Source organism: Polypterus senegalus, chromosome 1 (genome assembly GCF_016835505.1).
Source record: "Polypterus senegalus isolate Bchr_013 chromosome 1, ASM1683550v1, whole genome shotgun sequence".
NCBI lineage: Eukaryota > Metazoa > Chordata > Cladistia > Polypteriformes > Polypteridae > Polypterus > Polypterus senegalus.
Window position 1 is genome coordinate 131,361,529 of NC_053154.1, and position 26,690 is coordinate 131,388,218.

At 38.5% G+C, this 26,690-nt stretch overlaps 1 protein-coding gene across 2 annotated transcripts; it reads left to right on the top strand.

Moving 5' to 3' along the window:
• LOC120532297 (fetuin-B-like) lies at positions 1–26,375 on the top strand. 2 transcript variants are annotated; one of them, XM_039758191.1, is made up of 9 exons: positions 1–118; positions 209–428; positions 6,551–6,658; positions 7,746–7,833; positions 15,797–15,963; positions 18,942–19,049; positions 22,157–22,240; positions 25,624–25,681; positions 25,754–26,375. In XM_039758191.1, the coding sequence occupies exons 2-9, from the start codon at positions 213–215 to the stop codon at positions 26,305–26,307; spliced, it is 1,383 nt and encodes a 460-aa protein (XP_039614125.1). In that variant the 5' UTR covers positions 1–118; positions 209–212; the 3' UTR covers positions 26,308–26,375. The 2 variants fall into 2 exon arrangements, with proteins under 2 accessions (XP_039614125.1, XP_039614116.1); XM_039758182.1 differs by having other exon boundaries at positions 25,624–26,375.
• Positions 26,376–26,690: the final 315 nt, after the last annotated feature.

The following is a 26,690-nucleotide window of genomic DNA, read 5'->3' on the forward strand; positions in this document are numbered from 1 at the left end:
AGCCACAACGCCCAAATGGACATTGGTCAATACTAATATTTACCCACCTGTTGTGAAATCCCTATAAAGGCAATCAATCGAAACGCACAAAAGTCAGGCAACAGCAGCTTCGTTTTGGGTAAGTCGGGCTAGTGTTTTCATCTCTTACATTGTCTGTTTCATTCCTGTCGTAATATAGTTACGTTTTCCTATATTCTTTTTTCTACAGCAGAATGAAGCTTCTAATCGTGACCGTTGTTGTCACACTGCTGGCCAAAGCCCGCTGCCAGACGCCGGTAGTTGAGAATGCGCCTCTGCAAGAGGCCGCGTGTAACGACTCGTTGGTCACATTGGCTGCTGGGAGCGCAGTGCGGGAAATTAATAAGCGGCAAGATGAGGGCAACATCTTAGCACTTTACCGCATTAATGAAGCACACATCCAGAACAAGGTGAGTCCTGCCGGAACACTCCTTCGTAACAGCTGACAGTCGTGAAATAAGATTATTTTACGGACATTGGAGCATATTGCACCGATGCTCATCGCGCTATATTGAAGAAGAGTACAGTATATACTGTATATCTCACTCGGGGTAGACAAAAGTAGGTTTACACTTGTGAGTACACAAGACCGGCAATTAGGAGACTGTACCAAAGTGTGTCATTGGAAGATACTTTAGAATTAATAAAATTAATAAGATTTTTGAGTTAATAAAGCTATAGGAATAATAATAATACTACTAATAATAATAATACAACTGTAAACCTACTTTATCCCACCCACCATATATATACTGTATATATAGCAGTGTGTATTTATCATTTTAAAGACTCTTTGCTCTGGAGCCCTTCCTTCATCCTAACACCTTACTAGTCTTTACATGTAAGAATTTGGGCCAACAACCCATACAACAGACATAGCCATTCAAGTCGAAGGAAAATTATGGCGGCTTCTGTTATTAAAAACAAACTTCTGACTTCCAGTCTGTCTCTTCCATATTGCCGGCTCCTTTTAGATGTGTCTCGCTACATATGCAAGGCTTAAGAGACTATGAGAAGGTTATGAGATATTAAGTACTGTACTTGAAAAACATTTCGCTGTATCATTTGTTAATAACGAGAAGGCATTTAGTACTGTGTGCCATAACATAACAGTGTGTCCAGAGCCAGGAGGAGAGGAGGAAGGGTAGGAGAGTGGATTTGAGGGTAGGAACTTTGAATGTTGAATGACTGGTAAAGGGAGAGCCGATTTGATGGAGAGAAGGAGGGCTGAAGTATTGTGCATGCATGAGACCAAATGGAAGGGGAACAAGGCCAGATGCATCAGAGGTGGGATTAAATTGTTCTGCCATGATGTGGATGGGAGGAGAAATGGGGTTGGGGTTATTCTGAAGAAACAATATGTCAAGAGTGTTGGACAGAGTGATGATTATGAAGCAGGAAATTGAAGGTTGTTCCCTGCAAGTTGGGTGTGCGATAGGTGAGAAGGAAGATTTCTAGAGCGGTTTGGATAAAGTAGTGGAGAATGTACCCCAAGGGAGAGAGAGTAGTGGTTGGAGAAGATTTTAATGAACATGTTGGTGAAGGGAACAGAAGAGATGAGGACGTGATGGGTAGGTATTGTGTCATGGAGAGAAATGCAGATGTTAGTGGATTTTGCAAAAAGGTTTACCTGGCTGTGGTGAATACATATTATAAGAGGAGGGAGGAACACAGGGTGACTTACAAGAGTGAAGGATGATACACACAGGTGGATTATATCCTACGCTGGAGTTTCATTCTGAAGGAGATTGGAGACTGCAAAGTAGTGTCAGGAGAAAGTGTAGTTAAGTAGCATAAGATGGTGGTCTGTAGGACATTGGAGATCAAGAAAAGGAGGAGAGCAAGGACAGAACCAAGGATCAAATAGTGGAAGCTGAAAAATGAAAAATGTAAAGTGAAGTTTTAGGGATGAGGGAAGACAGGCACTGGGTGGCAGTGAAGAGTTACCAGGCAGCTGGGCAACTGCAGCAGAAGTAGGAAGGGTCACAGCAAGAAGGGTGCTTGGCGTGACATCTGGACAGAGGCAGGAGGACAAGGAAACCTGGTGGTGGAATGGGGAAGTACAGGAGAGTATACAGAGGAAGAAGATGACAAAGAAGAAGTGGGATAGTCAGAGAGATGAAGAAAGTAGGCAGGAGTACAAGGAGATAAGGAATAAGGTGAAGAGAGAGATTACAAAGGCTAAGGATTAGGCGTCTAATGAGTTGTATGACAGGTTGGACTCTAAGGAAGGAGGAAATGACCTGTACCTTTTGGCTTGGCAGAGGGTGATAAAGGATAATGATGGAAATATTCTTACAAGCAAAGAAAGTGTGTTGAACAGATGGAAAGAGTAATTTGAGAGGCTGATGAATGAAGAGAATGAAAAACCGACAAGGTTGGATGATGTGGAGACAGTGAACTAGGAAATGTAATGGATTAGCAGGGAAGATAAGGGCAGCTAGGAAGAGGATAAAAAATGGGAAGATTATTGGTCCAAATGACATACATATGGAAGCATGGAGATGTTTAGGAGAGATGGTAGTGGAGCTTTTAACCAGATTGTTCAGTGCAGTCTTGAAAAGTGAGTGGATACCTGAGGAGTACAGTGTACTGGTACTGATTTTAAAGAATAAGGATGATTCACAGAGGTGTAGTAACTACAGAGGGATAACACTGATGAGCCACAGCATGAATTTATGGGAAAGAGTAGGGGAAACTCAGTTAAGAAGGGAGGTGATGATTAGAGAGCAGCAGTATGGTTTCATGCCAGGAAAGACCACTACAGATGTGATGTTTGCTCTGAGGGTGTTGATGGAGAAGTACAGCGAAGGCTAGAAGGAGTTGGATTGTTTCTTTGTAGACTTGGAGAAAGCATATGACAGGGTGCCTAGAGACGAGTTTGGTATTGTAGGAGGAAGACCAGGATGGCAGAGAAGTATGTAAGAGTTGTACAGGATATATATGAGGGAAGTGCGACAGCGGTGAGGTCTGCGGTAGGTGTGATAGATGCAGTCAAAGTGGAGGTGGGATTACATCAGGGATCGGCTCTGGGCCCTTTCTTATTTGCAATGGTGATGGATAGGTCGACAGACAAGATTAGACAGGAGTCCTTGTGGACTATGATGTTTGCAGGTGACATTGTGATCTGTAGCGAGAGGAGGGAGCAGGTTGAGGAGACCCTGGAGAGGAAAAAGAAATCAATCAAGTGATTCAAGTTTAAATATTCGTGCCAGTTTGAAACACAATACAAAGCATCCATTTGATTACACTCTGAACATGGTTTAACTCAAAAAGGAATTCAGAAGAAAGGTTAACAACTTTTCTAGCATTCAATATCTAATGTTGCTGTTTGTGGTAACATTAATTGTATAAAAAACAGTCATCATCCAGCCCCTCTCATTCATTCCTTGAAGATAGGACAGATCAAAGAGCTCTATTTCAATGTTAGGGTTTTACATCACCAGCAAAACATTATTAAAGAACGGCATGCACATGCCCTATGGGATTTTATAATGATTATGGATTTGCAAAAAACAACTTTTATTTGAAGCCATATACTGTAAAATCAGCTTGACGCAGCAAATGCTTAACTGTTATGGAAACAGTTTGCCTTCATCTGCTTTTCTTTGCATGTGGTGCTTTTCTGTAACAGTGTTGAGAGATGCAGAGAATCTTAAAAAGGTATCGCTGTGTGCCCGGTGGTTTGTAAAGTGCAGTTTTATATTTAATTCTGAACATACAATAAATGTTTGCATGTAAATATTCTCACAGTTCAGAAGAATGTTCTTGATTAATTGCTCAACTGTGGCATTATTCTCACTGCTACTGAATAAATTATTTTAAGTGTAATAGTCACAAACTAGTACATTTACGGTCCAACAGGGCAATTCAAATGCCTTTTTTTTTTTATTAATTTAAGATATCATTAAAATGATGTACTGTAATGCAGTTAGGTATTTAAACAGTGTTCTGCAGATTGTCAGACAACCCCTTTTACATTTCCTTTTAGTGTTATTACAGATCAAGAAGATCTATTACTTCTTTTTCAGCTGCTTTAAAGTCCGACACTTTCTCAGTGTTATGTTTTAACATCAATTAAATAAAACTCAAAAGTTTGATACCACGCACCCCGTCAGTTTCACACTGACAGTCGCAGTTGTCCAATCTATAGTGTACATGTTGCATTCTCCTCCCTAATGTAAAATAATTAAAAGTTGAAAGTGATTGTTTAGGGGTTTCTTTAGTCTCTTTGCTTTATATCACAAAAGCACATGTCTACCTATTTTGGTGGCCAAGTCATCTATCAATTGCTGTGCCAGGTCTGATTTGATGCTGATGATATCTAAGCTGCTTATATGTTCTTGTGTCATGGATGACCTCAAGTATGTCATGATGAAGTTAAGTTTTGAAAAAGGGTTGCTGCAATCTGGTGGGCAACCCATAGATTTGGACTTGAATGTTTTTTAATGGCAATGATTTTTTTCAATTGATTTGTTACTTAATATAGCCAATAGTATCACTTGTGACATGTGATTCAACACAAAAATAAAAACAATAAATTCTAATACTACTATTATTAATAATATATAAAATGCTACTGCTATTAATCATAATAAAAATCAACCAATACTACTACTGAATGTTCTTAATAAACGTACTTAATGTATTAAATACAGGGTCAAAAATAAGGCTAAATATTTATTTAAAAAATTAAAATGTGAATATAACACCTATACGTATGAATTAACTAAACTTCATTTTGTCCTTCCAGTGTCAACAGATAGCAGAAATACATTAACTTAACTAGTAATGTTAGCTACCAATAAAATTAACCAACAATTAAAGTTAATCTGAGCTAATAGCTCTAATTGTACTGTATGTCAAAGTTGCCAGCATGGCACTTTTCCACAATTTAGCCAGTCGCTAACTGGTAACTAAGAGAGCCTGTGTATTGGTGAATTTTTACCAACATGTCCTCAATGCAAGAACACTCAGAGCACTTCATATGTTGACTAGCAACAGCAGCCTTTAAAAAACATGAATAGTGCCTGAGGTCTATATGACAGTAAAAAATAAGCCTCAGTCATGTTTCAGCTTGGGTACTGTAATATCAGATAATATCTGTTAAAAACTCAAATATTACAAATAATGCTATTGTTACTCCATTGTTAGTCAGTCAGTCCCACCTGCTATATCCTAACACAGGGTCACGGGGGTCTGCTGGAGCCAATCCCAGCCAATACAGGGTGCAAGGCAAAAACAAACCCCGGGCAGGGTGCCAGCCTACCACAGGGCAAACACACACACACACACACAAGTTAGGATGGCCAATGCGCCTAACCTGCATGTCTTTGGACTGTGGAAAGAAAGCGGAGCATCCAGAGAAAGCCCACGCAGCCATGGGGAGAACATGCAAAACTCCACGCAGGGGGGACCCGGGAAGCCCCTTACTCCATTGTTACTCCAGTAAACCACTAGTTTTAATGTACAGTTATGGCAATTGACATAAAGTTAGCTCGATTACTGGATTTTGATATCTAAGCACACCTGCAAGTGCAGCAAAAGCATTTTTTACATGCTGTCATTTTTCTTTCTTTTTTGTGACTGGTGTTTACTTGAAGCCAGCTTTCTACTTGCTAATGGAAAATTGTCACAACAGGTGACTTCCATCCATCCATCCTCCAACCCGCTATATCCTAACTACAGGGTCACGGGGGTCTGATGGAGCCAATCCCAGCCAACACATGGCGCAAGGCAGTAAACAAACCCCAGGCAGGGCAACAGCCCACCGCAGGACGCACACACACAGCACAATTTAGGATCGCCAATCCACCTAACCTGCATGTCTTTGGACTGTGGGAGGAAACCTGAGCACCCGTAGGAAACCCAAGCAGACATGGGAAGAACATGCAAACTCCACGCAGGGAGGACCGGGAAGCGAACCCGGGTCTCCTAACTGCGAGGCTGCAGCGCTACCCACTGCGCCACCGTGCCTCCCACAGGTAACAGTCAATGATATTTATTTAACAACTCATAAATAAAGTGGCACTGCGCATGCATAGACTCTGTCTAGCTGTGATCACGTGCTGCATGTAAAGTGAGTAATGTGTGTATAGGAAGGGGGTGCTGTAATTCACGTCATCACCAAAATGTGTTTCTGATGGAAGCTTGCATAGGGAGATCAGAGTCAAGTAAACACAGTGCAGTGCCTTTGGCTCATCTTACCTTGCATTAAGCAACCTAATGCTCAATGGGATGCAAGCTCATCAATCTTTTTAAAGTCATACAAAAAAATATCTCTGGCCAGAAGTGATCCGGAGAATGTCAGATGTCAATTATAATTCAGTGGTGAGGAGAACAGTCCTGTTTTAGACACAGTATTCGTGTGAATGACTTTCCACCAAAGCGTGCTGCCAGCCAGTTTTATTGATTTAACAAACATCTTTGTTTTTTTTCAGTTTGCTCTTATAGGTTATTATACTGCTATATACAATAGGATAATATTATTTTGATTTTGAATTTAATAAATTGTTTGTATTTTCCATTTTAGGGAATGGGCAATACTTTCTACCTTAATCTTCATGTTTTAGACACAGACTGTAATGTTTTGAGCAGGAAAGACTATACGCAATGTAACACCAAACAGTTTTTTGAAACTGTAAGTATTACCTTTAAGAAAAACCTGTCTATATTCTTATCATGTGGTATTGTTTAAAAAAAAAGTCTGCCTAGAATATATTTTGTGATTTTTTTCTTTTATATTTATATAGTTAAAAATGTAGGTAATAGACTAATGTCGCTGAGAGTCCATATTTGGTTCATGTACATATTTATATCTGAATGTCTGCCATCAGTCAGTCATTTTCTAACCTGCTAAGTCCTGAACTGGGTTATGGGGGTCTATTTGAGCCTATCCCAGCTAGCATAGGACTCAGGGCAGAAACAAACCCCATCGCAGGGCAAGCACACGTATCCACACACACACCCCTGCCTATCACACACTATAGCTAATTTTAGAAAACTCCAGTTCACCTAACCTGCATGTGTTTGGACTGTGGGAAGAAACCGGAACACCCATGGACACGAGGAGAACATGCAAACTCCATGCAGGTAGAACCCAGAACACAAACCCTTGTCTCCTTACTGTGAGCAGCACTACCTCTGCACCGCCTTGCCACCTACTGTATATCTGAATGTTTGCTTGCTATTTGTCTACCGTGTTTGGGGTGGCTGGGTGCTAAGGCAAGTACTAATAGCAATAAGTGAGACAGTCCCATCTAGATTGGACATCGTTCCATTGCACACCTCTAGATATGTACATATGGTTATTTTCAGTCCCTAAAGAGGTTACATTTTTTTTTTTTACAGATTCACTCTAATGTGTAATGTGTGAGCAAGCTGACATGACCCAAACATACCAAAATGCATTACAGACACAAACCGCAGAGTACATGGTTATTGATTAATCAACTTGTCTATTTCTTGCATAGTTTTGATGAAAATATTTAAAAGTAAAAATAAAATTTGAAGGATTAAAGCTTTACTGTTACATTTTGTTTAAAACACTCACTCCGCTATACCTTAACCATGTAGTTTCTATGCCACTAAAATAAATAAAGCTGTAATTTATGGATATACTGTATTATAATTTTACTCTCTATCCAATATGCAAACCTGGATATCCTATGAAAATGTTTTCCTTTGGAAATCTTTCCTTTTTAATATCTTGTTTTCCTCTTTATTAGGTTTATGGCACCTGCAAAGCTGTTATATACATTAACAGAGTTAACCGAGAAGTTGACCTGTACAGCTATAACTGCTCTCTCGCACCAAGTAAGTCATTATAAAAACATTCTTTTTGGACTTGGCATTCACTCAGTTCAAAGCAATTCACAGAACAACCACCAATGAATTTGTCTAGAAGTATTTGCTCTTCTAAACGTATTCCTATGATTCTCAAGCAATTCAAAAATAATTAAATTCAAAGAAATTAAATCAAATTTAAGGGTAAAAGGAAATTAAACAGCAATAATGTGATAAGGGGAAAAATTAAGTATTAACACTGTAGAAAGTGGATTTCAGAAAGTATGGTGAAAAGTAGTGTATTTACTATGCATCTAAAGGGTATGTGAGTATCAAAGACATTTTTTGGACACTTAAGGGGATGCACATGTGAAGTGAATACGTTTTGACTTTAGAAAATCTTTTCACACTGAAAAGGAAATCAGAAAATTAAAGGATGGAGATGATTTCATCTTGCCTACACCACCTTGACTGTACCCTCCTCTATTTGCTATGTCTTACAGCACTACTACAGAAAGTAAAATTGCACCGGGGACTCAAATTCATATTGCAATGAACAGCCACCCCAAGCACTAATGAACCTTTAGTTTCGGCCACTATCGTGAAAGCTTTCAGAACTCCTGTCCAGGCTGTATTATAGGTTTATGGGGTCATTATTGTCACATGTACAGAGTACAGTGAAATCTTTAATTGTATGTGCTGATTAATATGCAACAAGATGACATTGGTTGCAGTGCATGAAATATCACTCTCTCGGTTCACAAAAGGAGCAGCAATGTCACTTTATCCGAAAGCCAGATACAACAAGGTCGTGTTACTTAGAATTCGAATACTGCATATACTATGACCTCTTTACATTCTTCATATAAATAAAACAACTGCAAACTGCACTCTTATTACAACTGTGTTCTTATTGCATAACTTAAAGTAATAACTGTGATTCATCATACTAACTACTAACTTAAAAATAATTTTAAAAACTTCAGCCATGTCATCTTTTAATCTTATGTCTGTATAAATTGAAATGGTTCACCTTCTATAGCCTTTCTTAAAGCTTAAACCTTGCAGTCCTGGAATCAACTTAGTTGCTCTTTTCTGGACATTCCCTAGCCCTGCCTTTTTGTAATATGTAGGCCAAAATGGCACATTGAATTTCAGGTGAAGTCTAATAAACTATATAGCTTAAGCATGATTTCCCTTGACTTAAACTGGACACATTGGGCTATATAATCTAACATTCTATTAGCCTTCTTAACAGCACTGTTTGGATATACAGTACTGTACATAGTGACAAGTCAACCATGTGTTCAAGGTTCTTCTCATAAATTGTATTTTCAAGTTTTAAACCTCCCATCATGTGTTTCAGATTAGACATTTTAACTACTCATGTGTAATACCTTACATTTATTTGATTAAATTTAAGCAGCGACAAATCTGACTATACCAGTACTCGCTCCATAACGCTTCTACAATCTTCTTCTTCTTCTTCTTCTTTTGCTTTCTCTCCTTAGGGGTCACCGCAGCGCATCATCCTTTTCCTATCTTTCTGCCCTCTGCATCTTGTTCTGTCACACCCACCACCAGCATGTCCTCTCTCACCACATCCATAAACCTTCTCAAAGGCCTTCCTCTTTTCCTCTTATCTAGCCGCTCCATCCTTCTCCCAATATACTCTGCATCTCTCCTCTGCACATGTCCAAACCAGCACAATCTTGCCTCTCTGACTTTGTCTCCCAACTGTCCAAACTGAGCTGACCCCTCTAATGTACTCATTTCTAATTCTGTCCATCCTCGTCACACTCCATGCAAATCTTAACAGCTTTAACTCTGCCACCTCCAGCTTTGTCTGTTTTTGGCTAGTGTCACCGTCTCTAACCCATATAACATAGCTGATCTCACTACCATCTTGTAGACCTTCCCTTTCACTCTTGGTGATACCTGTCTGTCAGAAATCACTCCTTTCCTATAACAAAATAAGGACTTATTACAATGTGCATCATACAGACCAATTTCACGTTTGAATAATGATGTTAAAATACTCTCAAAACTCATAGCTAGAAAGATGGAGAAAGTGCTGCCTTCAATAATATCGCAAGATCAAACTGGATTTATCAAGGGTCGACACTTCCAATCTTTGACACCTATTTAATGTAATATACTCACCAGTAAAGTCAAACACCCCAGAAATATTGTCATTGGATGCAGAAAAAGCATTTGACATAACTGAATGGAAATACCTTTTCACTACATTAGAGAAATTTGGGTTTGGCCCGAACATTTGTGCATGGATCAAACTACCGTATACCAATCGAGAAGCTTCAGTTTGTGTTAACAACATTTGCTCAGACTACTTTAAACTAGAACGTAGTACCAGACAAGGATGCCCCTTGTCACCACTGCCATTTGCAATCGCCATTGAACCACTGGCAGTTCACTGTCGAAATGCTTATCAGATAAAGGGGATTATCAGAGAGGGACTGGAACAGAAAATATCTCTATAAGCAGATGATATGGTACTGTATATATCAGACCCACAAAATTCTGTGCCGGCAGTCTTAACAGCACTCGCAGAATTTCAAAATTTCTGATCTCAGAATTAATCTGAATAAAAGTGTACTCTTTCCAGTGAATTCTCAAGCATATAATATTAAGTTAGACACCCTACTTTTTGTCATTGCAGATCAGTTTAAATACCTAGGGGTTAACATGAGTAAACTCAAAGCTCTTTATCAATAACATTTTGCCATCTGTATTTGGAAAAAAATTAAGCAAGACTTGCATAGACGGTCAACCCTTCATCTCACTCTAGCTGGAAGAATTAATGTTATTAAGATTAATATTCTTCCTTAGCTTCTTTTTTATTTCAAAACATTCCACTATACATTAATAAATCATTTTTTAAGCAATTAGATTCAATAATAACCTAATTTGTTTGGAACACAAAACATCCATGTATCCAAAGAGCGACCCTACAAAGACCTAAGGTAGAAGGTGGCATGGCTCTGCCTAACTTTCAGTTTTATTACTGGGCAGCAAACATACAAGCAATAACAACCTGGACACAAATAGATGAACATACACAGGCTTGGCCCGCAATAGAAGTAAAATCCTGCAGTACTTCTTATTTCCTGCTCTGTGCCCCAACAAATGTTATCGCCATTTTACTAATAATTCATTAGTGCTTCACTCACTCAGAATATGGAATCAATGTAGAAAGCATTTTAGGATGGAGAATTTTTTATCTGTGGCACCTCTGCAAGAGAACCACCTCTTTCAACCCTCGCAAACATGCAGTTTTTAATATCTGGAAAAGATTTAAGATTAGATTGCTTAGATATCTTTATATAGACAACATCTTTGTATCCTATGAACAATTACAATCCAAATTTAACTTTCCAGCTACACATTTCTTTCACTATCTTCAAATTAGGAACTTTGTTATACAGAACCTGCTCGATTTTCCACATCTTGCACCCTCCTCTAGGCTGGAAGAAATATTGCTCAATTTCAAGTACTTAGACACCATCTCTGCAATATATAACATTATTTTACAGTCCCTCCCTTTCAAAGATCCAAGAGGACTGTCCAAAATGTCCCCAGGTCAAGATCCAACCTGTGAACGCAGCAATCAAGTCCCAGCCTCACTGGGTCACATGTTCTGGGCCTGCACTAAATTAACATCATTCTGGACAAAAATGTTTAATTACCTTTCAGACAGCCTTGGTGTCACAATCCCTCCTAAGCCATTAACAGCTGTGTTTGGTGTTCTTCCAAATGGGCTTAAAGTGGAGAAGGACAAACAAAGTGTGATTGCATTCACTACACTTTTGGCATGCAGACTTAACTTGCTAAACTGGAAGAATCCTTGCTCTCCTCTTAAGTCAGTGGGAAACCGATGTTTTATACTATTTGAAATTGGAAAAAATCTAATTCTCAGTTAGAGGATCGGTACAGAATTTTTTCAAAACCTGGCAGGATCTAATCAATAATATTTTAGAATAAGCTCTTAAAGTACAGAAGAAGCAATTCTTTCCGCATTTATTTTTCTTCTCCATTCATCTTTATTGCCCTTTTAAACTAATCAATTTAGGTATGTTTACAAGCTTTAAGTTCTACTCCGTTGGCCAGGCTCTCTTTCTTAAGGGTGGGGGTTAAGTTGCTTTTCTCCTATTTTTTTTTGGAAAAATGTATTTATTTGTATGGAATAATTACAATAAAATTGATAAAATAATAAAAAAAAAGAAATCACTCCTGACACTCTTCTCCACCCACACCACTCTGCTTGCACTCTCTTTTCACCTTTCTTCCACCATCTCTGTTACTCTGTACTGTTGATCCCAAGTATTTAAATTTCCCCTCCTTCGCCATCTCTGCTCCTTGCATCCTCACCATTCCTCTGATTTCCCTTACAAAGTACATTCATACACATGTATTTTTTCTTGTTCTTAATGACCTTCATTCTTCTCCTCTGTAGAGCATATTTCCACTTCTCAAGAGTCTCCTTCTACTCCAGGATCTTCCACTACACTTTCCCTTAACTTCATGCTGTGGCTCATCAATCTTATCCCTCTGTATTTGCTATAGTTCTGCACATCCCCCTTATTCTTAAAAATCGGTACCAGTACACTTCTTCTCCACTCCTGAGGCATCCTCTCACGTTCCAAGATTGCACTAAACAATTGCCATCTCTCCTAAACATGCTTCCACAGGTATGTCATCTTTCATAGCTGTCCTTACTTCCTCTTTTCTGATCTGTTGCACTTCCTGATTCACTATCTCCCCTTCATCCAACCTTCTCTCTCTCATTCCCTTTATTCATCAGCCTCTCAAAGTACTCTTTCCATCTGCACAACACACTCACCTCACTTGTGAGTATGTTTCAATCTTTATCCTTTATCACCTTAACCTGCTGCACATTTTTCCCAGCTCGGTCCCTCTGTCTAGCTAATCGGTACAGGTCCTTTTCTTCCTCCTTAGTGTCCAACCTCTCATACAACTCATCATACGCCTTTTCTTTAGCCTTCGTCACCTATATCTTCATCGTATGCCTTATCTCCTTGTTCTCCTGTCTACTTTCTGCATTTCTCTATCCCACTTCTTCGAGAACCTCTTCCTCTGTATACTCTGCTGTACTTCCCCATTCCACCACCAGGTTTCCTTGTCCTCCTTCCTCTGTTCAGATGTCACACCAAGCACCATTCTAGCTGTCACCCTTTCCACTTCTACTATAGTTGCCCGGCTATCTAGTAACTCTTCATTGCCACCCAGTGCCCGTCTTACCTCCTCTCTAAACTTAACCTTACAGTCTTCCTTTTCAATTCCCACCATTTGATCCTTGGCTGTGCCCTCACTCTCCTCCTCTTCTTGATATCCAATATCATCTTGCAGACCACCATCCTGCCTAACTACGCTTTCCCCTACCATGACTTTGCAGTCTCTTATCTCCTTCAGACTGACCATTCTGCATAGGATACAACATCCCTGTGTGTATCTTCCTTCACTCTTGAACATTACCCTGTGTTCCTCCCTCTTCTTACAATACTTATTCATGACAGCCATGTGCATCCTGTTCGCAAAATTTACTACAATCTGACCTTCTTCATCCCTCTCCTTGACACCATACTTACCCATCACCTCCTCGTCTCCTCTGTACTCTTCACCAACATGTACATTGAAATCTGCTCCAATCACCACTCTGTCTCCCTTGGGTACACTCTCCACCACTTCATCCAACTAACTACAGAAATCTTCTTTGTCATCCATTATACATCCAACTTGTGGGGCATATGCAGTAACAACATTTCTCATCACACCTTCAATTTCCAGCTTCATAATCATCACTCTTTCCGACACTCTTCACCTCCAAAACACTCTTGACATACTGTTCCTTCAGGATAACCCCTACTCCATTTTTCCTCCTATCCACACCATGATAGAACAATTTGAACCCACCTCTGATACACCTGGCCTTACTCCCCTTACATCTTCATCTTCCATATACTCCTCCAGTGGTTCAGCTAATCCTTGATTCTCAGCCATTTCACCTAGTTTCGTATCATCTAGCAGTTTAACCATCTTATATATACAGTGTATACAATATATATATATATATATATATATATATATATATATATATATATATATATATATATATATATATATATATATATAATATATCTCATAAGCTAGTGTGTATATAAATAGGAAACAGTTGTGGACATTGCACCAAACTATTACAGGACCTGCTCATGTACACACCAATACATGACTACGGGCAATATGAAATTCCCAATTAATCTAACGCTCATATTTTTTGGAATGTGACAGGAATACCAGAGTACCTGGAAGGAAACCCAATGTTTGATTCTGAGAGTTAATTGTCTTTGCAAAAGCTATTCTAAAACGTTTTAATATGAATGGCATATCAAAGAACATGCAAACTCTAGTGAGCAACTTCTGGTTATAGCATTCAAAACAAGGATCCTGGATCGTTGATTTAGCCACTGTGCTGCACACCTTATTGATATCCAGATGATAAGTTATTATATACAATGCCTGTCAATTGTACACCATTACAAAACACATAATAATAAGATACATTGAAAAACAAGTTAATTCTAATACATAGTAATGTATAGGAACATTAATGCTAAAACGAGATGCAAGGATTAAAACACCACCAACCTTCTTTGCAATATTTACATTAATTTGCTCATTTACATGACTCCATTAAAATGTGGGACATTCAGCTCAATAATGCCACTTCAGGTGCTCATGGTCTCTGGAATTTATCAGGACCATAGCAGCAAGATTTGCAACCATTAGTTAGCATTCAGTATTGGATGACAGTCTGAAATTACTCAACAGTATTGTTGTCACTGAGATGAGACAGGGCAGGTCAGCAAAGGAAAATTATTACTGAATGAATAACAAAAGTTTCAAATGAACATGAGAAGTCAAGTAAATGTCCAACCAGTTGATCTCCAACATTCAGGGTTCCTGAGTTGTTGCCATTTATCTGTTTAAATCAAAAGTTTGCTTACTCCCAAAATTGTATACCATAATGAAAAATCCCCTCCGTCCCCTCAAGGAGGCAGTGTCTTGGAGCACTTTTAGCCACTGGCAATTCCACCATGGTGTGCTACAAAGCACCTCTGAGGATCTTTTCTGTCCACTGCTATCAGTCAATTCAGTGCTTCCATCTGATGTACTCATTAAGTTTAAGTTTATTTATTTATTACTTATCAAATGATTGGTTGTATTATCTGTCCTGTAAGTCTGTATCCTTGTTTTTTATGTTTCTTCCTCATGGGTTTACTAACGCGTATCTAATCTAATTGAATCAAACCGAACCAAATAACTACAAACTATTTTTTATTGCATCAGCGGAAATAATAATTCTTTACATTTATATAGCGGTTTTCTCACTATTCAAAGTGCTTCAGTAAGTGGGGAGCCATTTCAACCACCACCAATGTGTACCATCCACCTAGATGATGGGACGGCAGCCATTTTTGCACCAGTACACTCACCATACATTAGCTATTAGGTGGTGAGAGAGAGAGCCAGTTAGAGACAAGGGATAATTAGGAGGGACAGAATGACTAGGTCATGGAGGCCAATTAAGCCTGGGCATTAGGATATACTTTTCTCTTTACAAAGGATGCCCAGGGATCTTTTATGACCACAGAGAATCAGGACCTCAGTGTTATGTCTCCTCCATCTCAGTGCAGTGTCTTTGTCACTGCACTGAAGCATTGGGATCCACGTTCATACCACAGGGTAAGCGTCCCCTGCTGGTCTGGCCAATACCAGCAGCAACCCAAGCTTTTTCCCATCCAAATAATGGCCAGGCCCAAACATGCTTGCCCTTTGGTCTGAATGTGCATCCCAGTGCAGTGATTGGGACATGTTTCAAGGAATGGTACTAGGATAAACAATGTATAATGCAATTTGATACAGTTAACTATATTTAATTTTTCTTCTTTTGTAGTTCCACGCAGAACAGTATCACGAATATGTCCTGACTGTCCCCTTTCAGGCTCCTCAGAAAACAGTCAATACCTTGTTACTGCAAAGAAAACACTTTTCAAATTCAATAAGGAAAGTAATAATTCCAAACTATTTGCAGTAAAGAAGATAACAAAAACTTCTATGCAGGTAAATATTTTTATTGTTTTCTTTGTTTTTCTATTGACACATGAACTGGATACTGAAAATACTATTTAAATATTTACTGCACTTCTGGCAATTAACAGATACTGTAATAAAGTTTTCTTCACAGAATACATTTCAAATTTTTGACAAAACATTTGTGGCATTTTAGTTTTCAAGAGCTTTTCAATAAAACTGAGTGATAATTCTTGAGTTAAAGGAGATTAGCTTTGCCACAGGAACACAATGGTACAAAAAAGTGCTTGCATCTTGGTGGATTTCTAGCTGGAGTGATGGACTTTCTGTGTTCTTCATGTATTTCTTCGAGGACTCCCCTTTAATCATCAATAATTAAATATCCTGGTGTGTGGGTGAGTCATGCAGTGGCCTTGAGTTTCATGCAGAGATGGTTCCTTCCTTGTACCCCTTGCTTTTAAGGATGAGCTCAGACCTGGGGCCTCATGTATAACGCCGTGCGTAGAACTCGCACTATAGCATGGCGTAAGCACAAAAGCCTAAATGTGCTTACACACAGAAAAATCCAGATGCAGGAAACTGTGTGTACTCCAACTTCCACGTTCTTCTGTTACATAAATCCCGATCAGCGTGAAAAGTAACGCTCATGCACGCGCTTTATGTAACGCCCCAACTCCTCCCAGAATTACGCCTCTTTGAATATGCAAATGAATATAAATCGCCCTTAAGCTCAGCCTTCTGTGAAAAGACAATGGGAAAAATATAAGAATTTCAGCGAATACCAAGGCAAAGGAAAAACATACTATTTGTTCAAATAAACCGTGGTATAATCAACAAAAGGAAGTTGATCGAGTGACATAGCGTGTTGGAGAAACTTGAAAGCTTACATTCACAAAATTGCACAGTGCCGGAAATAAAAAGAAGTCACATATCAAAGTCACCGTGAAAAGGCGAGTTGTAGCCCACTGTCTGAGTGTCATATGAAAGCTTATTAGGGTACAGAGAAAAAAGGCACACGGTGGGGAAAAAGCACGAAATGTCAACTTCAATCTCGACATTTCCACTTTAACACGTAGTTTATTTTGTCATTAAAGTAGAACATCATAAACTTCATCTTAGAATCAACCAGTTTCTCAAATCGCATCGTAATTAAAGTAGCACGTTAAATGCTTTGTTTTGTATTTGATCTTCTATGTGCTCTATGTGTGTGAATCACTACTTGCTTCTTAAACCGGCTCTGTTCCTCCAACTGGACACAGAATCCATTACATTCGTGATATTACAGTTCTCTGAATAACTAAAATACTGAGATGTATACGTGATATAATTTTCATGATGATAAGAGTTAAAGCATGTTATTAAACATGAGTTTCACGGCACAGTGATTGTGTGCGACCTTTGATGAAATAATTTATTGCAGCAGTACTCAGGGGCAGCTCTAGGCTTGTGGTGGCACTGGGCAGAGGAAGAATCGGTGGCTCCTTCACCCGCCAATATCAGTAAGGTAGCTTATGCACGATGGATGGCCACGTCCGTTGCAGACACTGCATAGCCGCCTCATGCTCATGACACAAGCATTTAACTTTTGCCGAAATTTGTTGCTGCGTTTTTAGCTGTGTTGTTATTTTCTCTTTCTGTTTTATATTCAATATATATTGGTGAAGCCACCACTGCAGTCCTTGCTTTTCTTTCCCCAAATACCCAATCACCACACAATCAGCTTTGTAATAGAAGTTAAGCCATCTGTAAGCTTAGAGCACCAATTCTTCAAAACGTTTAAGGAACATTGAAGTATCTTCGTAGAACATGTTTATTCTATCCTTCACGACACTCCCAGTGAAGAATATAGATTATTTAAATGAAGTTAAAGTTTTATCTGTATAATATAATAAACATATTTTGCTGCATTTCACCTTAAAATGATATCGTCATCATATGTAAATATGCACTTTATAAAGTGGCTCAGGTTGTGCGATATTATAACTGTAGTGCAAGTTTACAGTGGGGTGATTGTACTTATAAGTACAAACAGTTCTACAAGGTGCAATTGATTAACTGTGTTTTTTGTTCTTGGGATGAAACTGTTTCTGAACCGTGAGGTCCGTACAAGAAAGGCTTTGAAACGTTTTGCCATGGCTGAGGGAGCGTGAGCTTGATGCTGTATACCGATAATTCTCTTTCCGATCAGCTGCTGCTGTGATTCACACTCAGATACAGTGATATAAATACTCTGAGTGGTGCAGTGAGAGTAATATGGAAAAAGATGATCCGCTGTGGCAACTCCTAACAGGAGCAGCTGAAAGAAGAAGAAGGTGCAGTTAGAGTAACAACGCTAAAGCAGTTATGGTATTTGGAATACTATGGATATTCCCTGAACCATTATATTGTTACAAGCTAATTAAAATCAGATGCATTACACTAATAAACAATATGCGGTTAGTTTCAGTGTATTTATAAAGCTGCGTGAGGAAAATAAGGTGTAACCACACAGGAACAGTAGCACTGCTTTGACGCTGGGTGCCGCCAGTCTGCAAAACCAAGCGGAGAACTTGCGTACGACAAGGTATGAGGTACCGCGGAAAAGTGTGTGGATTTACGCCAAGTGTAGGTTTTATACATCGCGATTTGAACGTGGAAAAGTTCTTACACAACATTTCTGTGCGTACGCACCGTTTATACATGAGGCCCCTGATCACTAGTAAAATCAAGAAATAAACATTAATACAAGAAAATCAAATACTTTTCATTTAACAAACAAGCTTTACCTAATATTGTGCCTTTTCGAGGGACTACAATCATTGTCTGTTCATTAAATTTGAATGTGTTCCCATTGAAATGCACTGACATTCCTGCTTTCTGGCTAATGCTGCTAGAATTGGCTCCAGATCCTTTTGACACCATAATGGTACTGGTAATGGAGATGGTACTTTATCTTTAATTAAAAGTAGTATTAAAATTTGCAACTTAAAGTGAATAAACGGTTTTGTTTTACTATGTTTTCGTTTTAGTGGGTAGTTGGTGCATCTTACTTTGTCAGTTATATAATATATGAAACTGGGTGCGGTAAGGAAAATCTCACTGAAGATTTCATCTGTGAGATTGAAAATCCTGACACGGTAAGTCAATTTGGAGTTTTCTTTCTTTCATTTAATGTCCTGGAATAGTCATTCTTATTTAGATTATCTGCACAGTTTAACCTTTTAATGTCTGAATGTTGAAAACCATTTAAAGAATTAACTAGCATTTAAAAGTCAAACATACAGTATATTTAAAAAGGGCACAAGCTCTGTCATTCTTGGACAGCCCATTCATTGTTCTTACCTTTTATACATTTATTTGTTTCCATTAAAGTTTGTTATGAAAGCCCATAGGGTCTTTAATTGCTGTGATGAAGGAAGATATACAGTATGGATTAAATGCCCTGGGCTTTTAACTGGAAGTATAATTTATAAGACTAATTTTAAATTCAACAGAGGTGAACAAAAAATGTAAGTTTATTAATGTATGGAATATATAGAGTGGTCAGACCACTAGCCAAAAAGACAAAATAGTTCATTCCAATAGATTTGGTTTCCTTTATAACTAGGGGGCTTTGCCCCCTGCTCGCTTTGCTTGCCAACCCCCGTGCCCTCACTATACGCTAGGCTCTTTGCGGTTCAGCCACTCGCCTATGGGGATGCGAATGTACAATTTAAACAAATTATAATTTTCATTTGAAGTGTTACATTTGCATCAATGTGACGTATTAACTGCCCGTGATTGAATTTCATTTCTTTCCCTCTATTAAATAAAACGACTTTTTCGAATGTTTGATTCTGAGAGTTAATTGTCTTTGCAAAAGCTATTCTAAAACGTTTTAATATGAATGGCATATCAAAATCTCCTTTGTTGTGTAATGTTATCTGCGGAAGATGTACTACGTACATTACCTTTCTTGGATACATCCTTCTTTCAACAGTAATTTGGGGAGTGGAAGACCGGACAGTGTTAATGGTTGTAGATATTCTTTGTGATATTGTAAGTTGTTGTTTTCATCTTCTGCACGATCACCACCAACTGTTTCAGCATAGTCTATTGATACGCATTTAACCAATCTACAGTGTTACCGATCGACTTTTTTTGGTGTAAATTCATTTGACTTCATCGTTTCTAGGTGCTAGGATTGCCCGTGTACTCATTTTTTCTGTCGATAACCCTTTGTGATGAATTTCTTCAATAAGATTTGGACATAATACGTCTTCTTTAATTGGGAACATTAAGTAAGGAAAACGTTAAAATTTAGAGCCGAGAGTGCAGGAAGTGTGTCTGACAAAAACATTCACAAGACTGAGAGGTGAGAGTACTGTGGTCTTGTTTGAAAATGGTTGATAGGAGGGCGTGACTTGAAAGAATCTCATGGCGATATTCTTGTCTCACAGGACTTGGAAAAAATCTTTTCCAAAAAGTCTTATCTCCTAAAAAGTCTTGTCACGTCAAAAGATTTTTTTATGTAATAGAGAGATGTTTAGAGCATATGTGTAACTGTGCCGGTGAATTCAATCAATTTATTCAAACTGAAATAAATTCAAGGTACCAATCAACTGAAATAACTAATGCTGAACAGTTAGTCTGCAGTCTTTCTGATAGGTACACTGATTACAAATTCAATTGTTCAATTAATCTCAGGTTGATATAGTGCATTTCACATCAAGTGCAATCTCAAGGCATTGTATAGACCAAACAGGATTGCAGTACATATAGGAATGTACTGTATGTTCATCACTGGTTTAAAGCCATTTTCAGGTTTACTGAGGTTAGTAGTTTGCTCCCCGATCTTTTTCCACCACTCTCTGTGTCTTCTACATTCTTTGGAGTGGAGGCCCAATTCTTTCATTAAGCACCACTTTCAACCACACCCGTTTCAGCCTTCCTCCGGGCCTCATCCCCTCCACCCCATCTTGGTGCACCTCTGCAGTTAATCATCCTTTGTCTTTTGCTCCACTTGCCCAAACCAACTGTATCATCTCTGCACCAAATCTTTCTCATAACACAGCATTCATCATCCACTTGCATCCTTCTCGTCATTTTCATCTGTATCTGTTCCAGTTTTGCCTCACATTCTATCTTTATTGGATCATCTCACTCCCGTATGCCATGCTGCTTCTCACAGTTTCTTTAAGTCATTTTCTTCTTTGCCAGACACTCTCCTTTAGAAGACAGAATGGGTGAAAGCTTCTTTTTTTTTTTTGGAAGCATTTCTCACCCTTACTGTCACCGATGTGCCCATACCTCCACCTGGACTCAACAAATCAAAAAAGGAGCATAACTCACCTTCTTTTCTCGAAAATAACTCTATTGCCATAATCTAAATTTGCACTTGCTAAATCAGCATTCAGGACCCCTCTCCCAAATGTCCTACAAACAAATTTCCCTTCAGACTATCATTTACTCCTTCTTTTATGCACTCACTACTGACAACCTATGCTCTGGATTGACTTTCTTCCAACACCTTTACCACATATGCTCTACAACCATACAACTCTTCCATGCCTCCTGCCCATACATTTCTAAACATCACATTGATCTTTTTTGCATTTCCCTTAAGGCCTGTCACTTTCAAACTAGCTTTCCACTTCAGTATTTTCTCCTTCAATTCTGCTCCACATCTTTGTCATCAGTATGAGATTTTAGGTGTATAAGAGCTCCCAGCAACAACCCTTCATACATTTCTCTGGACACTACCTCCATTACTATCATGAAAAGCAACAGATCTCTTCTGCAACCCTACCTCCACCTTAAAACATTCACTATCCCTGTCTGCTCTCCTGATCACCATTTGTATTTCATCATATTAACCATTCCTCAACGCCTAATTTTCTACCAGGACACCTCATCTCCTGCCACAGTACCTTGGATAATGCAGCTTTTTTTTCCCTGCAACCTGATGTTTCTCCCGCATGTGTCTGCTGATGATTTAATAATAGTATACTGAAGGTTAAAGGATATAAATCAATAAAATTAACTTAAGACAACCATTATATATATCTAAAACAACATATACTTCAGAATTCTCTACGATAGGCAGTAGTGCAATTATTATAAAACACACCCTGCAATGTTTCTCTATTTAAAACGAAGTACTGTGGGACAGAAAATTACACTAAAAGAAGCGCAACAATACCAAATAGACTGAGCTGATCATTGTCTAAAAGCTATATTCTTTTTTTTTATTTTTTTTTAATAGCGATTTGGATTCTGCAAAGGTTCACGGATTCTGGCACCTGATGGTCCTCACATTTCTGTTTCTTGTGAAATCTTCCCACCAGAGGTACAAATCATATTTTTAAACCAAAGCTATGAATGTTAACATGCCGTAGCATGCCTCTTGCCTTGGATCTTGAGTTGGCTTGAGTTGATAGGTTAAGCTGTGACTTCCTTCAACCCTCAATTTGAAACAAATATGTTAACTCTGTTGTTTTATATTGTGTTTTAGTTTTGATAATTTTATCATTCATGAAAACAGTTGTACTGTATAAACGGTACCTTCATACTGTAGGATAATTCCGTCTCTTTTTTGTTCCTCAGCTGTGCTGTTAGATGTGATTTCACAGGAATTGGTGACCCATGACAGATGTAGCTGACACTAACTACAATCCTATGTATTTTTTTTCTAAAGTTATGAAAATTTGTTCCAGATCCAGGCTAGTGCCTGAATAAGATCTACTTAAGGACAGTTTTGTAACAATATTTGTATCTAGACGTTTACATATACCACAAATCAAAAACAGGGGTAATAAAAACAGAGATTGAAAAAATAACATATATTTGCCAAACAGGAGTACACGTACTTGGTGGTTAATAAGAGCTAAATGTTGCTGTTAAGAAGTTGTGCACCACAGTAGAAATACAAAAATGATGACAACATAATAGATGGATAATCACAAATCTGCTTAGTTTAGATGTGGTCAGCACTGCTTCTTCATAACTCCATATCCTGCTTTGGGTGCTGTCTTAGTGGAAGTTCAGTGTTCTCCTCTTAGCTGTGTAGGTTTTCTTTCATAAAATAGACAAAAGAACAAAAACAATGCAAGTCATTAATACTGTCATTGGAATTCTAACTATTTTACTTTAGCACTGTATATTGTTTAGATGTTATTAATAGAAATTAAATAACACATTTTTAAAAGCTTATTCTTTACTATGTATATTTATATCAAAATAAATATAAAAGTAATACTTTCTGAGCTTTGGGAACAAATTTAAATCATAAAAGTTTAATTACTAATACTTGGTAGTTCTAATATCTGGTGGTGTATTTCTCTGAACTTTTGTGGAATTTACAGTAAATCTAATCAAAATATCAGATCAACATAAAATTACCATGAAGACTCATGTATCCATGTATCTCTTATAAGTCTGAGTACCTTAATGTCTAAGCTGACATAGTATAACTACATTTCATCTTTTATCCATAGAGTTCCCCCCAAGTAGCAAATGGTGGCAGCAGAGATCTCCTGAATTTGTATGTTGGTGTGGTATTCTCAATTTGACAACCTCAAAAAATTTGAGTAATCTACCACTGATCTGATCTATTTCCAAAGAAATGAAAGAAAAATATCAGGAAGAAGTTGGGGAACTAGAGGAGCCTTCATCAGGAGATGGGCTTCTTAACACTTCACTGTATCTCTGCTTCTAACATACAGATTTTGCTATACTCTTAAAACTACAGGAGGGTCAGAATTTAGGGCACCAAAACAAAGTGTAGATCTGAATTTAGATGTTTGAGCTGCAGAGTGTTGACACGTACACAAAAATAAGATTCTGTATGTGCCTTGACAGAATTCAGTGTATAGTTTAAGTGTTCATCTCTATGAATTTATTTACCATTTCTACACATACAGTGAAACCTCGGTTCACGAACGTCTTGGAACACGTACAAATCGGTTTACGACCAAAAAGTTCGCCAAACCTTTGCATCTGTTCACGACCATACACTTGGTATACGAACAAGCCAGTTTCCCTTTCAGTTTGTGCGTGCAGATGATTTCCGCACGTATTCAGTCTCTCCCTGTGCATTCCCTGTGTAGCAAGAAAGAGACACACACACACACACACACACACACACACGAGAGAGACACACAGAGAGATAGAGAAGGCTGGATGCATACGGCCAAGAAGGCAGTTAAAGAATGCACCAGGCTTGTTTTTAAAGAGACGGATTCGAGCATTGTTTTAACCTCGCTGTATTTAATGAAGACTTTTTCTATTGGATTTTAACCTCCACTTCACTTATGTTTACAGCAATTCGTTCGTAGTGTACATTGTTGCAATGTTACTTTTCTTGGTTGTTTATTAAATTACGGATTTTTGAAATGTTCATTTTTTTTCTCTGTGCTTAAAACTCAATGTAAAAAAATTGCTTTTAGCGAGCAGTTCATAGCGCTATAGCGCAAACTTTTGCAGTGTTCACTTTCTCTGTTGTTCAAGGTTTTGTCAGTGTTATTCAATGTTTTTACATTAAGTTTACTATTACGCTGTGCATTCTGTGGTGTAATTAACTATATTTGTGCTTAAAAATCTTTAAAAATATATATATTTACATACAGTTTGTACGGTCTGGAACGGATTAATTGCACTGTATTTACATGCAATCCTATGGGGGAAATTAATTCTGTTCACGACCAAATCTGTTTACGACCAGAGTTTTGAAACAAATTATGGTCGTGAACCGAGGTTTCACTGTATATATACTTTCTTCATGTTCAGAGTATACTGGGGCAAAGGCTGCACCAGGCTGCCACAGAACAGGGACAAATATGATAGAGGTCATCCAGTGTTGAAAAGGAACCATACTGAAACCAAGAAGTGACCTGCTAATGTCAGTTGCAGGTTTTTTTAGTAGGTAGTGCACCCGGTATGGGTGCCCGATGCCCCAGATATGTAATAAATAAGACTGGTACTCCATTCAGGCACTGTCAACCCTGCTTAATCCACTTCAGAGTCATGGACTGGATCACACCCAGACAACACTAGTCATAAAGCTGCAACCAACTCTGGATGGAGTGTCAGTTTATGGCACAGCACACAGACGATTAGTGGGCCAATTTAGAGTCACTAACTTATTCCCTCAGTCCTTGGTATGTGAGAAGATAACCTAATCATACAATAGAGGGAGTACACACTAACTTAACACAAATGCTGAACTTGATTTGAATCCGGGACTTGGGAGCAGTGAAGAAGCAGTATCAAAGGCAAACGTTTATTTTTACTTCATAACAGACTACTTTATTTATATAGAAAATCAAAGGTATGCCAGATTTTTGTGGAACAGTTTGTTATAAAAGATATTCCTCGGTTTGGATCACTAACTAGTTAGATATATTTTATTATACTTTATTAATCCCGAAGGAAATTACTTGGTTTTTCGAATATCCCTTGGGGTCAGGGTGCAGGGTCAGCCATTGTACAGCGCCCCTGGATGAATTGCTCAAGGGCCCAGCAAAGTAGAATCTCCAGAGCCACCACTCCACCTGTGTGATTTAGAAGGGTGATTTTTACTAGGAGAGCTGAGACAGAGCGTGGGTAATATCAAACTTCAGCCTTTTATACTGGGGTAGTACCAATAAAACTAATGCCTGTCTAGACAGTTTGGTTGATGCTTCTGACTTTTTCTTAATCAGTCTAACATTGTTGTTTATATTTTCATTGCAGGAAGGCCGTGGACGTTGCCACAGGCATAGGCACAAACATAGACACGGGCAAGGTCATGGTCATGATCACAATCATGGCCATGGTCATGATCACAATCATGGCCATGGTCATGATCACAATCATGGCCATGGTCATGATCATGGTGCTCCTCCCAATGCTAAGCTCAATCGTGGTCAAAGACATGTGCATGGTCCAGGGCATGGAAAAGGACACAAACATGGACACAGTCATGGTCACAAGCATGGACATGGTCACAAGCACGGACATGGTCATGATCATGATCATAAGCACAAGCATGAACATGGTGAGGGTGATAAAGGGCACCACAAAGAGTGGCATAGCCACAGACACACTTCTGGCTGGAGAGGTTGTCATAGGCACAACCACACACATGGCCATGGATCTGGTAGCCATGAGCACAGTCATGAACATGGACATCATAATGAGTCTTCTTATGATCTTGACTTCCATGACCCCTTGAACCAAAATGAAGGCTCAGTGTTTATTTTTCCTCAAACAAGTGATCCTGTAGAACTTCCAGATCCTATTTTAAATCTTCCTTCATTTGCAAAAGATGCTGACATTCTTCCATTTCCAGATAAAAGATCAACTTCTATTTTGTGCCCTGGAGAGCCAAAGCTATCAGTGAATTGGATCACAGATTTTGGCCCTAAACACAAATAAAATCAGACAATGTTTTTTTTGGTTCCTCTTTTTTAAAAAATATTATTTCCAAGAATAATTACATTTTTCCAACCAGTGCAATAAAAATAATCAAAGTTAGAATTTACAATATGACTTAATAAAGTAATTCAAGAAAATGCTTTGCAATTTTTACACTTCTGAGTAACATCCTGCATCTGCTTTCTGAAGATGTGTTAGCCTATTGTAGGGGAACTGGTCAGAAGCAGCCAATGATGGCAGTCATGGAAATGTGACAGAAGCTCACCCTGAATGGGATGCCACCAGGTCACTAAGCACACATTAACACACATAAAAATGGCCAAAAGCATGTTGGACAACCATCAAAAAATATTCTTTTGCAGAAGCAAACCCTGGATATGGAA